Source organism: Pseudophryne corroboree, chromosome 4 (genome assembly GCF_028390025.1).
Source record: "Pseudophryne corroboree isolate aPseCor3 chromosome 4, aPseCor3.hap2, whole genome shotgun sequence".
Lineage (NCBI taxonomy): Eukaryota > Metazoa > Chordata > Amphibia > Anura > Myobatrachidae > Pseudophryne > Pseudophryne corroboree.
The window spans coordinates 379,349,279-379,364,737 of NC_086447.1; the positions used below are offsets into that span (position 1 = coordinate 379,349,279).

A 15,459-nucleotide genomic window follows, 5' to 3' on the forward strand; every position below is an offset into this window, starting at 1 on the left:
TTTTTGTATAAACTCCACTCGCCGTGTTTGGAGGGAGAAGAAAGATGAATGGCATCCCAAGAACACCATACCCACTGTGAAGAATGGGGGTAGAAACATCATGCTTTGGGACTGCTTTTCTGCAAAGGGGACAGGACGACTGATCCGTATTAAGGAGAGGATGAATGGGTCCATGTATCGTGAGATTTTGGGCAAAAACCTCCTTCCCTCAGTAAGAGCATTGAAGATGGAACGTGGCTGGGTCTTCCAGCATGACTATGACCCCAAACACACCGCCCGGGCAACTAAGGAGTGGCTCTGTAAGGAGCATTTCAAGGTCCTGGAGTGACCTAGCCAGTGTCCAGACCTCAACCCAATAGAAAATCTGTGGAGGGAGTTGAAAGTCCGTGACGCCCGGTGACAGCCCCAAAACATGACAGATCTAGAGAAGATCTGCATGGAAGAGTGGGCCAAAATACCTGCTACAGTGTGTGCAAACCTGGTCAAGAACTACAGGAAACATCTGACCTCTGTAATTGCCAACCGAGGTTTTATTACAAAGTATTAAGTTAAACTTTTTGATTGTCCAAATATTTATTTTCCACAAGAATATACAAATAAATTGTTTAAAAATCATACAATGTGATTTCCTAGTTTTTTTCCCCCAGATTCTGTCTCTCACAGTTGAAGTGTACCTATGATGGAAATTACAGACCTCTCTCATCTTTTTAAGTGGGTCAACTTGCACAACCAGTGGCTGTCCAAATACTTTTTTGCCCCACTGTACTTACTGTCAACCAATAGTGGTCGACCTACACACAGTCGACCTAAGTCTAACCTACCTAACATACCACACCCATTACATCAATATGGTTTCAGTCTGCAGCCAAACCTTATTCCTGCCAATAAACTGATAAGTTAAATGCTGTATTAGGGGACCCATAAGGCTGGGTGCAGACTACAAAGACACAGTGACCAACTGGCCATGGCACCCACAGAGCAGCCGATTAGGTAAGCTATACACACTCACCAATCGGTAGCTCGATATGTCAGGCTAGACTTCACAAGTAGGCAAGCATTTCAATTTGCTCACCCAGCTGTGATGTCAGTTTTGGTAGTCCGTGAAGCCCGTTATATGTAATATCGGGAGAACACACATGCAGATCGCCCATACACACATGCAGATGCACAAATATATAGGCATCGGCTAGGATGCAGGGCCGATAAACTGCAGATATATAGTTTGTCGCTATAACAAAAAATGAAGCTTTAAGCTGGGTACACACTGGGTGATATATTGCTAGTGGATCGGCAGGTATGCACATCCAATATGTCTGTGAATGTCATGCTGTTTATGATTCTTTAAGTGGTTTGATTTAAGATATTCCACAACTCTTTTTTTTTTTTAATAGTGTTTCCATTACTTTTCTTACTATTGATGTAAGGCTCACTGGTCTGTAGTTAATTCTTCCTTGCTTCCACTTTTGTGCAGTGGTATTACATATGGTCTGGAATTGCACCTGTGGCTAGTGACTTGTTGAATAATTCTGATTATGGTGCTATCAGCACCTCTTTAAGCTCTTTTAGTATCCTTGGATAGTCCCGTTGATTTCAGTTTTGAGAGATCTGTTAGGACCTTCCCCCCTGTAAATGTACTTTCATATTTCCTTGCAACTTATCTGTGGCCCCTTCCCCTCTACTTTGGTAGTGAATACTGAGCAAAAAAAATTATTTAGATGACCTGCTATTGAGTTGTCTCGCTCCACCAAATTCTCACTCTCTGTCTTAAGTTGTATTGTTCCTCCATTTGATTTTCTCTTTTCACTTATATACTTAAAAAAAGTTTTGCCCTTTTTATCTACTGACTGGGCCATTTTCTCCTTAGCTTCTGCCTGCTTGCTTGATCACCTACTTGGCCTCCTTCCGTCTGGCGATATACATCTCTTTGTCGTTATTTGCATTTCCATTTAACTGTCGACATATTGACTGTCGACCATCTGGTATTGACTGTCTATGTACTGTCTATCTACCATCCAGATACCCTATGAGCCATGTTCCCAGGTTTGTGGGGTCTTTCTAGGCGTCAGACATCAGTTTGGTTATGTTTTGGGTAAACCGAGGATACATATGGGTAAAAGAAAGCATTCAGGAAGGTTGAGCATTGAAATGCAAACAATTAAGAGAATTACGCCTAATACACATATATTTTGGGTCAGTGCCACCAAACTGGGTTGAATGAGCCTATCTGAAATCAATTTATTTAACAGAGATTAAAATAGGACAGGGAAAAGTTATTGGTCCAGCGGAAAATAATGCTTTAGGACAAGTACAGTATACTGTATAGGCATTCTTTTTAATACTCAAACACATACAGTAGCTTTCTATTTTATATTCTGTCTAATAGTACTTCAGACATTTAGATGGATGCTCACTGCTGTTTCCTATTCTCATCTTAGGTCATATATGGTTTTATCAGAAGTGGTATTATTATTATATTTTGTTTCTAAGGCACCACAAGGACTGCGTAGCGTTTTACAAGGGGATAAAATTGACAACAGGATTCATAGTACGAATACAGTATATACATTCACATAGATACATAATTACAGTGTGCAGTTAACATAATTACAGTATGTAAAGCATACTAAGGGTAGATGGCTCTGAATCTGTGGGTTTGAATCTGAGTAAGGAGCAAGAGAAAGAAAGGGGTAGCTTTGCACCTGGACAAACCATGTTGCAATGCAAGGGCTGCAAATACATTTATGTTATTTTGCATGCAGGGTAAATGCTGGCTACAGTACTTTTGATGACTTGTTTTATGCATTGTTCCCAACTTAGAATCAGCCCCAGTATCTTTAAAAAGTGTTATACTGTAACTACATATCAATAACATACAATAAGCATAATCCATGGCTTAAATTATCCCCACAAAGTCCTATACAGTAATAAAGGCACAACTGATGAAGCAAGCACTGTCAGAGGTCAATCTGCCATTATCTAATCAGAAATGGCTACCTAGTGCTGGTGACCATCATCAGTGTGGCTTTGCCCCAGGCACCTACAATGAATACAACTGCTGACAAGTGTATATGCATCTCTTTGCGGAGATATCGTCTCAGTCTGAATTTGCATACCACTTGCCACCGCCAAGAATAAGGAGGCGCAAGTATGTATGCATATTGATGTAAGAGTACAGACAGAGTAAAAGTTTGTTCAATTTGCATATTTTATGCTAATCAATTGGGTCAGTTTATCATTAGCCTCCTTTAAGATAATGTAGCTCCTTGTAAAATTAAAGAGCAGATATTTTCAACCATTTGCGGCAATAATCTTTTGCTCGTCTGTCAATCTACCTGATGAAAGTAACAATGTTGATATGTGATCTCTAGCTAGGTTGATAGTTAAGTGCCAGGGTAAAATTGCATGGTTTAAAGATTTGTCCCTATGAGACTTTGCTCTGATAATGCCCTACCATGCTCTTGTTCTATATATAACATGCAGTTCTCACTGTCTGTACACATGCACAATAAGGTATTATTTATTAAACTGAAACATTTAAAATACAATAGAATTGTCATTTTTTATTGAATGAAAACTGTCCAGCTTCTTTCCTATATTTGCCTATGGTGCAGCTTGCCTGATTAACATAGGGTAACAGTCAGTTCTCAAAGGATTCATACCAACTCCCAAATTCCCATATTCCCATCTTTCTAGTAAGTGTAATATTTGCAGGGCTCACAGTACTTTCAACAGTACATGTAATAGATTAGTTTGCAATTGGATTGTGATGTCTTCTCACCAGCCTGACTAGCCGGACATATTCAAATGCAGAGTTTGGGCTCTGTGTATATGTGCTTCATAATAGTACTCTGATAATGGGCGTCATTCCGAGTTGATCGCTAGCTCCATTTGTTCACAGTGCAGCGATCAGGCTAAAAAACGGCAATTCTGCGTATGCAGCGCAATGCGCACGCGCGACGTACGGGCGCAACGAACGATGACGTTTTGCACAGGGTCTAGCGATGCATTTTAGTCGCACTGGTTGCCGCAGAGTGATTGACATGAAGTGGGCGTTTCTGGGTGGCAACTGACCGTTTTCAGGGAGTGTTTGGAAAAACTCAGGCGTGCCAGGGAAAACGTGGGTGTGTGACGTCAAATCTGGAACTGAATAGTCTGAAGTAATCGTAAGTGCTGAGTAAGTTTTGAGCTATTCTGAAACCACACAAAAAATGTTTGCAGGCACTCTGCAATACAACCGTTCGCACTTCTGCTAAGCTAAAATACACTACCAGTGGGCGGCGGGATAGCGTTTGCACGGCTGCTAGAAACTGCTAGCGACTGATCAACTCGGAATGACCACTATTGCCTCCTCATGCTCCTCTGCAAACTTACTGTGCAGTCCCTTTGTCAACCAAGGACCACACATACACTTAAAATATGAAGCCTAGAAACAAATCACAAATTACTAAGGCCTGGTTAAACCGCTAGCAAAGCATTTGTTATCACAAGCTATGGATCAGTTTAATTTTTATACTAAAAAATAAAGGAATTGAAAAAGCTGATTGGTTTAACCAATAATATTTACTACGGGTGGTCTTCAGGTTGCCGACTGTCGGGATCCCGGCCCACAGTATACCGGCGCCGTAATCCTGACAGCCGGCATACCGACAGATTTTCTCCCTCGTGGGGGTCCACGACCCCCCTGGAAGGAGAATAAATAGCATGGTGCGCGTAACGCACCACCGTGCCCGCAGCGTGGTGAGCGCAGCGAGCCCGCAAGGGGCTTATTTGCGCTCGCCACGCTGTCGGTATGCCGGCGGTCGGGTTCCTGGTGCCGGTATGCTGGTAGCCGGGAGCCTGGTCGCCGGCATACCATACTACACCCATTTACTACAATGTACAAATGACAATAAAATGTAATAGTTTTCTCTGATGAAACTGCACCTGACTGGCAGAGAAACGCTATTGTGGAAATTGTAATTCCTTATAAGGCTTATGCCCAGCACTTGGTGGTATTTGAGCCTTGGATTACTTTGAACAGTTTAAGCGGCATCTACAGTCCTCTTACCAGCATATAGACTGTTGCATGCATATAAGCCCTTCTACACGGGATCCGGTCTGTAGGTCGACTGCACGTAGGTCGACACTCAATAAGTCGACCACTATTGTTCTACATGCATTAGGTCGACATGGTCTATAGGTCAACATGGTCACAAAGTCGACATGGAAAAGGTCGACATGAGTTTTTCACTGTTTTTCATTTTGTAAAACTTTTTAATACTTTACGATCCACGTGGACTACAATTGGTAATAGTAACCTGTGCCGAGTGCAGCTGTAGCGGAGTGAGGCACCTTGCCCGAAGTATGGCGAGTGAAGCGAGCCTTACGAGGGGATAGGGTGCCCTAATTGGGGTTCCCGGTCACTTTACAAAGAAAACGGCACAATTTTTCCCCCCAAATACTCATGTTATTATTATTATTATTATTATTATTATTATCCTTTATTTATATGGCGCCACAAGGGTTCCGCAGCGCACAATTACAGAGTACATAAACAAATAATCAAACAGGAAAACAGCAACTTACAGTTGATGACAGTATAGGACAAGTACAGGGTAAATAAACATAGTTACATCAGCAGATGACACTGGAATAAGTATCAGGTGGCAGAAGACTGCTGGATGTGGTACAGTTGAATATTATTAAAGTAAGACAAAGGATAAGCACATGAGGGAAGAGGGCCCTGCTCGTGAGAGCTTACATTCTAAAGGGGAGGGGTAGACAGACAGGGGTGACACAGATGGGGTACATAGAGAGCGTAGAACAGAGGGTTAGGATGAGACTTGGCTGGGTTTGGTGAAGAAGTGGGTCTTAGCCCGTTTGAAGTTTTGTAGAGAGGTGGAGAGTCTGAGGGGGAGAGGTAGTGAATTCCAGAGAAGTGGTGCAGCACGTGAAAAATCTTGGAGGTAGGAGTGGGAGGAAGTAATCCGTAGGCAGGAGAGTCGCTGTGCATTAGCAGAGCGAAGAGGACGGGTGGGAGTGTAAAGGGAGATAAGGTCAGAGATGTAGATGGGAGAGGAGTGGGATGGCTTTGTAAACGAGTGTGAGAAGCTTGAAATGGATTCTGAAAGGGAAGGGGAGCCAGTGAAGGTCTAGTAAGAGAGGGGAGGTGGAAGTAGTGCGTTTGGTGAGGAAGATGAGCCGGGCAGCAGCATTGAGGATAGATTGGAGTGGAGAGAGGTATTTGTCAGGAATGCCAGTCAGGAGGAGATTACAGTAGTCCAGTCTGGAGATGAACAGTGAGTGGAAAAGAGTCTTAGTAGCATCCTGGGTGAGAAAGGGTCTGATCCTGGAAATATTTTTTAGATGAAAATGGCAGGTTTGTGAGAGGTGCTGAGTGTGTGGTTTTTTCGGAGAGGGAGGAGTCAAGGATTACTCCAAGACAGCGCACTTGGGGGCTAGAGGAGATAGTAGTGCCATCAATAGATAATAAGATTGTAGGAGGGGAGGTTATGCGGGAGGGAGGAAGATGATCAGCTCGGTCTTAGACATGTTAAGTTTAAGAAAGCGCTGGGACATCCAGGAAGAAGTAGCAGAGAGACAGTTGGAGATACGACCTTGTTCATGTCAACCTAATGACCGTGTCGACTTATTGCAGGTGTCGAACTAGTCACTGTCGACCAATAGTGGTTGACTTAATTACTGTCAACCTAGTTACTGTTGACCCTATGATCCACACCCCTTCTACACATAATGGCAGTCAGCTGGCAATGTAGCAGATAGCATGTATTAGATCTACTCCTGGGGAGAGGTTATCATTACCTGCAATCTCCATCATGCAAACCGCCTGCTTTCTGATGTTGATTTACAGTCTGTGACACACAGCATGTCACCTGACAATATATAGGGAAGTCTGTGGGAGAATCTATGCTATTAAATTACTAACAAGGCTGGCTTTACTAACAGTAATTGCTGCTGACAGTGACTACTGTAGGTCTTCTGTTTTGATTCCAATTAGTGGTTTATACTCGTGTCTTCTACAGGTGGCTGTTCTAGATGTGCTCTACATCTGGTCCGGAAATATAGTTCCATTATTGTCTAATACTGGTGCTGGATGTTTTCATGTGTGGATTGTAGTACATTTTATTGGGAAGGCGAAACCAATTAGTGCTTTGAATTTCTTTTTTTTTTCTCTTATGTTTTTGGGGTTCAGCTCCCCATGATTGGAAGCAACCACTTAGTTTGCACATTTATAATCTATTGCGGGTCTCGGTGTAAAATTAGAAATTTTAATTATTCATTATTTTCTTGACATTCTCTTAATGTTCTCTTGTTTTGTTCAGATCTAGGTAAGATCCGAAGCGCAGTTGGAAGTGCCCAATTACTTATGTCTCAGAAGTTTCAGCAATTCTATTGGCTTTGTCAGCAAAATCTGGTAAGTGACCATTGCAATGCTGTAAACCACAGATGATAATGTTCTTGGTTTTACCTATACTTAACCACTCTGTACTTTTAGACTTATTGAGTTTTTTAAAGATTAATTTTTTGAGAACTAGTTTCATTTTTTGTGTTACACCACCTCTTTTAGCCTTCATTTCATTGCCTATTTTCCAGATATGTTAATTCATTAATTAATTACATATCATGACCCACTATACTTTTTGTGAAACACTTGGTTTAATTAATAAAACTACCTACAATACAATGACATTTACACTATGGACCTGATTCAGATGTGGTTGGATTTGCTATTGCTGCACCTTACATAAAGCAGCAGTGATAGCACTAACATGGTAATGCAGCAGGAGCCATCACGCCACCTGCTATTTTATTGATCCGAACTGTATCCAAGGACCCAGTATCAGATTTTCCCAAGTACCATCGGTTGGCTGTTGGACCCATGTTGCAAGTCTAACCTAGAGGCCAGGAAATCTTCATCCTCTGACGGAGAACCTGGCCTCATCCCTCCCCTGTAACAATGGCAAGAGAAGCAGTTTGAAAAAACGGAGGCCGTCTCCGCCCCCTCCCCACTGGCAGTCTGATGCAGTAGTGAGACCGATATCGCAGACCCGCACTGCACATGTGCAGTACAGATTCGTGCATGGGCAAAGTACTGAACATCGGTACTTTGCTGTATGAGCCACTACCAGGGCTGCCATCAGAAATTGTGAGGCCTGGGACTGACAAAGGAGACAGGGTCCCCATCCCCAAGAAAAATATTCTGCTGCACCACTCCACCACTATGTGATGTCACACCTTGTGGCGTTACATACAGGTGGAGCGGGAATGCAGGAATGTTTTACAGAGAGCTGATATATAGGAAAGGCTGGTTTTAAAAAGTCCTCCCTGCACATCAGCTCACTGTTGTTGCGCAGCATGGTGCAGCTCTCCAGGTATTGGCAGTAGGAACTCTGTAAGGGCCCAGGACTGCAGTCCCCGCAGTCCCTCTTCCTGATGGTTGCCCTGGCTGCTACTCTGCCCACATGAATCAGACCCAATATTGTTATAAGTTTCACATGGTTTGTATTTTTCCAGTCTGTTCACTTACCATTTTAATATGATGGAAGAGCAGCTATGCACAAAATCATTATGGTAGGTAATTGATGATCATTAACATGTTTGGGTGGAAATTGGTGGACATTTATTGGAAAACAAAGACGTATTTATGTGTTCTGTTACTTCTTAGTAGTGCTATTATTGTAATGAATAAAAGAAAAACTAAGAAATTAAACACATACTAATCACATATTATTATTATTTATTATTCTCATTGGATTTGTCTAATACTAAAAGTATGAAATTAATGTATAATGATATTCTTGTTGCAAGCCTCTTGCTGACTTCTGTAAGGGCCTTTACTAAGCCTGCTTGTAGTATTTACTGAGTCAGAGATGGTTGGTAAGCTCTCAACCCCTCTCTCAATAGTATTTGTGAAAACATGCAAATGCTAATCCCAGCCTTCCCTTTGTGCTCCACCATGCAATATAGTGTAGAAGCACTGAGACACCCACTTTCAGGCTCCATGGTCTATGCAATTGTGATGGAGCTTGCAAACACTCCAACCTTGGTCACACTATTGGCTGTCACGAGCTGCCACTGCAGCCCGAGACTCAGTGACGTCTGGCTCTGCTATGTCCGAGACATAATTTCCTGGCCGCCGCATCCATGGTAACCAGGGGACGTTTCCGCCCGGCGTACTTGGCGGTTGCTGAGCAACGGGTGGTCCCAGAGATTGCAGGCTGCTGCTGACTGTGCCGCCCTGTGCTAGGATGTGCATAGCAGCAGCTGTCATTAGTTTAATTAATAGGGGGGCCTGGCCGCACTCTCTGCCCCCATTGGCTCCCAACAGCCTTATTAATCTTTCAAGCCTTGTCAGCCCTGCCAGTTATAGCTACTCCATATGGTGTTCTGCTCTCTGGTTCCTCTCTGGTCTCAGTTCATCTGTCCAGTGGGTTTTTGCCTTGCTCCTGCATTGAATTCCAGCCTCACCGTCTTGCTGACGAACTTAGTCTGCCAACCACTGTTACCTTGTCTCCAAGTGTCTGCACCCCAGTCCGTCCGTGTACCGCTACCTCCTGTGTCTCTCCTAGTGTCCTGCTGTTATTCCGTCTCCACGGCCTCAGTATACTATCTGGCCGCGAGCTCCCTGCCACCTTCTCCAGTTCCCGTTTGTTCCTGCGTACCCCTGCGGTTTGCCATATACATCTGGACTAGGATTTTCATCACCCGGGGCAAGGCGGTAATCTAACGTGCGCCGCCCCAAAAAAAAAACAACAACCAAAAACTGGAATCAAACTAGTGATGAGCGGGTTCGGTTCCTCGGAATCCGAACCCCCCCGAACTTCACCCATTTTACACGGGTCCGAGGCATACTCGGATACTCCAGTATTGCTCGGTTAACCCGAGCGCGCCTGAACGTCATCATCCCGCTGTCGAATTCTCGCGAGATTCGGATTCTATATAAGGAGCCGCGCGTCGCCGCCATTTTTCACTCGTGCATTGGAAATGATAGTGAGAGGACGTGGCTGGAGTCCTCTCACTTTGTTTCAGAACTTTCAGGGGGCTGCAAATATCTTTATTCTGGGGACCAGCAGTATTATAGGAGGAGTACAGTGCAGAGTTTTGCTGACCAGTGACTACCAGTATTATACGTTCTCTGCCTGAAAAACGCTCCATATCTGTGCTCAGTGTGCCGCATATATCTGTGCTCACACTGCTTTATTGTGGGGACTGGGGACCAGCAGTATTATATAGGAGGAGTACAGTGCAGAGTTTTGCTGACCAGTGACCACCAGTATTATATGTTCTCTGCCTGAAAAATGCTCCATATCTGTGCTCAGTGTGCTGCATATATCTGTGCTCACACTGCTTTATTGTGGGGACTAGGGACCAGCAGTATTATATAGGAGGAGTACAGTGCAGAGTTTTGCTGACCAGTGACCACCAGTATTATACGTTCTCTGCCTGAAAAAGGCTCCATATCTGTGCTCTGTGTGCTGCATATATCTGTGCTCACACTGCTTTATTGTGGGGACTGGGGACCAGCAGTATTATATAGGAGGAGTACAGTGCAGAGTTTTGCTGACCAGTGACCACCAGTATTATACGTTCTCTGCCTGAAAAACGCTCCATATCTGTGCTCAGTGTGCTGCATATATCTGTGCACACACTGCTTTATTGTGGGGACTGGGGACCAGCAGTATTATATAGGAGGAGTACAGTGCAGAGTTTTGCTGATCAGTGACCACCAGTATTATACGTTCTCTGCCTGAAAAACGCTCCATATCTGTGCTCAGTGTGCTGCATATTTCTGTGCTCACACTGCTTTATTGTGGGGACTGGGGACCAGCAGTATTATATAGGAGGAGTACAGTGCAGAGTTTTGCTGACCAGTGACCACCAGTATTATACGTTCTCTGCCTGAAAAACGCTCCATATCTGTGCTGCATTGTAGTATATAGTAGGAGTACAGTGCATAATTTTGCTGACCACCAGTATATAATATATAGGAGTACGGTACAGAAGGCCACTGCTCTACCTACCTCTGTGTCGTCAAGTATACTATCCATCCATACCTGTGGTGCATTTCAGTTTTGCACAGTTTGCTGACCACCAGTATATAATATATAGCAGTACGGTACAGTAGGCCACTGCTCTACCTACCACTGTGTCGTCAAGTATACTATCCATCCATACCTGTGGTGCATTTCAGTTTTGCACAGTTTGCTGACCACTAGTATATAATATATAGCAGTACGGTAGAGTAGGCCACTGCTCTACCTACCTCTGTGTCGTCAAGTATACTATCCATCCATACCTGTGGTGCATTTCAGTTTTGCACAGTTTGCTGACCACCAGTATATAATATATAGCAGTACGGTACAGTAGGCCACTGCTCTACCTATCTCTGTGTCGTCAAGTATACTATCCATCCATACCTGTGGTGCATTTCAGTTTTGCACAGTTTGCTGACCACCAGTATATAATATATAGCAGTACGGTACAGTAGGCCACTGCTCTACCTACCTCTGTGTCGTCAAGTATACTATCCATCCATACCTGTGGTGCATTTCAGTTTTGCACAGTTTGCTGACCACCAGTATATAATATATAGCAGTACGGTACAGTAGGCCACTGCTCTACCTACCTCTGTGTCGTCAAGTATACTATCCATTCATACCTGTGGTGCATTTCAGTTTTGCACAGTTTGCTGACCACCAGTATATAATATATAGCAGTACGGTACAGTAGGCCACTGCTCTACCTACCTCTGTGTCGTCAAGTATACTATCCATCCATACCTGTGGTGCATTTCAGTTTTGCACAGTTTGCTGACTACCAGTATATAATATATAGCAGTACGGTACAGTAGGCCACTGCTCTACCTACCTCTGTGTCGTCAAGTATGCTATTCATCCATACCTGTGGTGCATTTCAGTTGTGCGCAGTATATATAGTAGTAGGCCATTGCTATTGATACTGGCATATAATTCCACACATTAAAAAATGGAGAACAAAAATGTGGAGGGTAAAATAGGGAAAGATCAAGATCCACTTCCACCTCGTGCTGAAGCTGCTGCCACTAGTCATGGCCGAGACAATGAAATGCCATCAACGTCGTCTGCCAAGGCCGATGCCCAATGTCATAGTAGAGAGCATGTAAAATCCAAAACACAAAAGTTCAGTAAAATTACCCAAAAATCAAAATTAAAAGCGTCTGAGGAGAAGCGTAAACTTGCCAATATGCCATTTACGACATGGAGTGGCAAGGAACGGCTGAGGCCCTGGCCTATGTTCATGGCTAGTGGTTCAGCTTCACATGAGGATGGAAGCACTCATCCTCTTGCTAGAAAAATTAAAAGACTTAAGCTGGCAAAAGCACAGCAAAGAACTGTGCGTTCTTCTAAATCACAAATCCCCAAGGAGAGTCCAATTGTGTCGGCTGCGATGGCTGACCTTCCCAACACTGGACGGGAAGAGGTGGCGCCTTCCACCATTTGCACGCCCCCTGCAAGTGCTGGAAGGAGCACCCGCAGTCCAGTTCCTGATAGTCAAATTGAAGATGTCACTGTTGAAGTACACCAGGATGAGGATATGGGTGTTGCTGGTGCTGAGGAGGAAATTGACAAGGAGGATTCTGATGGTGAGGTGGTTTGTTTAAGTCAGGCACCCGGGGAGACACCTGTTGTCCGTGGGACGAATATGGCCATTGACATGCCTGGTCAAATTACAAAAAAAAATCACCTCTTCGGTGTGGATTTATTTTAACACAAATGCGGACAACAGGTGTCAAGCCGTGTGTTGCCTTTGTCAAGCTGTAATAGGTAGGGGTAAGGACGTTAACCACCTCGGAACATCCTCCCTTATACGTCACCTGCAGCGCATTTATCATAAGTCAGTGACAAGTTCAAAAACTTTGGATGACAGCGGAAGCAGTCCACTGACCACTAAATCCCTTCCTCTTGTAACCAAGCTCCTGCAAACCACACCACCAACTCCCTCAGTGTCAATTTCCTCCTTACCCAGGAAAGCCAATAGTCCTGCAGGCCATGTCACTGTCAAGTCTGACGAGTCCTCTCCTGCCTGGGATTCCTCCGATGCATCCTTGAGTGTAACACCTACTGCTGCTGGCGCTGCTGTTGTTGCTGCTGGGAGTCGATCGTCATCCCAGAGGGGAAGTTGGAAGACCACTTGTACTACTTCCAGTAAGCAATTGACTGTCCAACAGTCCTTTGCGAGGAAGATGAAATATCACAGCAGTCATCCTGCTGCAAAGTGGCTAACTCAGGCCTTGGCAGCCTGGGCGGTGAGAAGCGTGTTTCCGTTATCCACCGTTAATTCACAGGCAACTACAGACTTGATTGAGGTACTGTGTCCCTGGTACCAAATACCATCTAGGTTCCATTTCTCTAGGCAGGCGATACCGAAAATGTACACAGACCTCAGAAAAAGAGTCACCAGTGTCCTAAAAAATGCAATTGTACCCAATGTCCACTTAACCACGGACATGTGGACAAGTGGAGCAGGGCAGACTCAGGACTATATGACTGTGACAGCCCACTGGGTAGATGTATTGCCTCCTGCAGCAAGAACAGCAGCGGCGGCACCAGTAGCAGCATCTCGCAAATGCCAACTCGTTCCTAGGCAGGCTACGCTTTGTATCACCGCTTTCCAGAAGAGGCACACAGCTGACAACCTCTTACGGAAACTGAGGAACATCATCGCAGAATGGCTTACCCCAAATGGACTCTCCTGGGGATTTGTGACATCGGACAATGCCAGCAATATTGTGCGTGTATTACATCTGGGCAAATTCCAGCACGTCCCATGTTTTGCACATACATTGAATTTGGTGGTGCAGAATTATTTAAAAAACGACAGGGGCGTGCAAGAGATGCTGTCGGTGGCCCGAAGAATTGCGGGCCACTTTCGGCATTCAGCAACCGCGTGCCAAAGACTGGAGCACCAGCAAACAGTCCTGAACCTGCCCTGCCATCATCTGAAGCAAGAGGTGGTAATGAGGTGGAATTCAACCCTCTATATGCTTCAGAGGATGGAGGAGCAGCAAAAGGCCATTCAAGCCTATACATCTGCCTACAATATAGGCAAAGGAGGGGGAATGCACCTGACTCAAGCGCAGTGGAGAATGATTTCAACGTTGAGCAAGGTTCTGCAACCCTTTGAACTTGCCACACGTGAAGTCAGTTCAGACACTGCCAGCCTGAGTCAGGTCATTCCCCTCATCAGGCTTTTGCAGAAGAAGCTGGAGACATTGAAGGAGGAGCTAAAACAGAGCGATTCCGCTAGGCATGTGGGACTTGTGGATGGAGCCCTTAATTCGCTTAACCAGGATTCACGGGTGGTCAATCTGTTGAAATCAGAGCACTACATTTTGGCCACCGTGCTCGAGCCTAGATTTAAAACCTACGTTGTATCTCTCTTTCCGGCAGACACAAGTCTGCAGAGGTTCAAAGACCTGCTGGTGAGAAAGTTGTCAAGTCAAGCGGAACGTGACCCGTCAACAGCTCCTCCTTCACATTCTCCCGCAACTGGGTGCGAGGAAAAGGCTAAGAATTCCGAGCCCACCCGCTGGCGGTGATGCAGGGCAGTCTGGAGCGAATGCTGACATCTGGTCCGGACTGAAGGACCTGCCAACAATTACTGACATGTCGTCTACTGTCACTGCATATGATTCTCTCACCATTGAAAGAATGGTGGAGGATTATATGAGTGACCGCATCCAAGTAGGCACGTCAGACAGTCCGTACGTACACTGGGAGGAAAAAGAGGCAATTTGGAGGCCCTTGCAGAAACTGGCTTTATTTTACCTAAGTTGCCCACCCTCCAGTGTGTACTCCGAAAGAGTGTTTAGTGCAGCCGCTCACCTTGTCCGCAATCAGCGTACGAGGTTACTTCCATAAAATGTGGAAAAGATGATGTTCATCAAAATGAATTATAATCAATTCCTCCGTGGAGACATTCACCAGCAATTGCCTCCAGAAAGTACACAGGGACCTGAGATGGTGGATTCAAGTGGGGACGAATTAATAATCTGTGAGGGGGGGGATGTACACAGTGAAAGGGGTGAGGAATCGGACGATGAGCAGGAGGTGGACATCTTGCCTCTGTAGAGCCAGTTTGTGCAAGGAGAGATTGATTGCTTCTTTTTTGGTGGGGGCCCAAACCAACCAGTCATTTCTGTCACAGTTGTGTGGCAGACCCTGTCGCTGAAATTATGGGTTTGTTAAAGTGTGCATGTCCTGTTTATACAACATAAGGGTGGGTGGGTGGGAGGGCCCAAGGACAATTCCATCTTGCACCTCTTTTTTCTTTCATTTTTCTTTGCATCATGTGCTGTTTGGGGACTATTTTTTTGAAGTGCCATCCTGCCTGACACTGCAGTGCCACTCCTAGATGGGCCAGGTGTTTGTGTCGGCCACTTGGGTCGCTTAGCTTAGTCACACAGCTACCTCATTGCGC

The 15,459-nt window shown here is 44.8% G+C and overlaps 1 protein-coding gene across 2 annotated transcripts in view; it reads left to right on the forward strand.

Moving 5' to 3' along the window:
- The window catches only part of DLGAP2 (DLG associated protein 2), an 802,299-nt gene that overhangs the window by 764,938 nt on the left and 21,902 nt on the right, over positions 1-15,459 (forward strand). For both annotated transcript variants that reach the window (XM_063916664.1, XM_063916665.1), the window contains one exon: positions 7,323-7,414. In XM_063916664.1, coding sequence (XP_063772734.1) covers positions 7,323-7,414 — 92 coding nt within the window. The remainder of the gene's footprint in view (positions 1-7,322; positions 7,415-15,459) is intronic.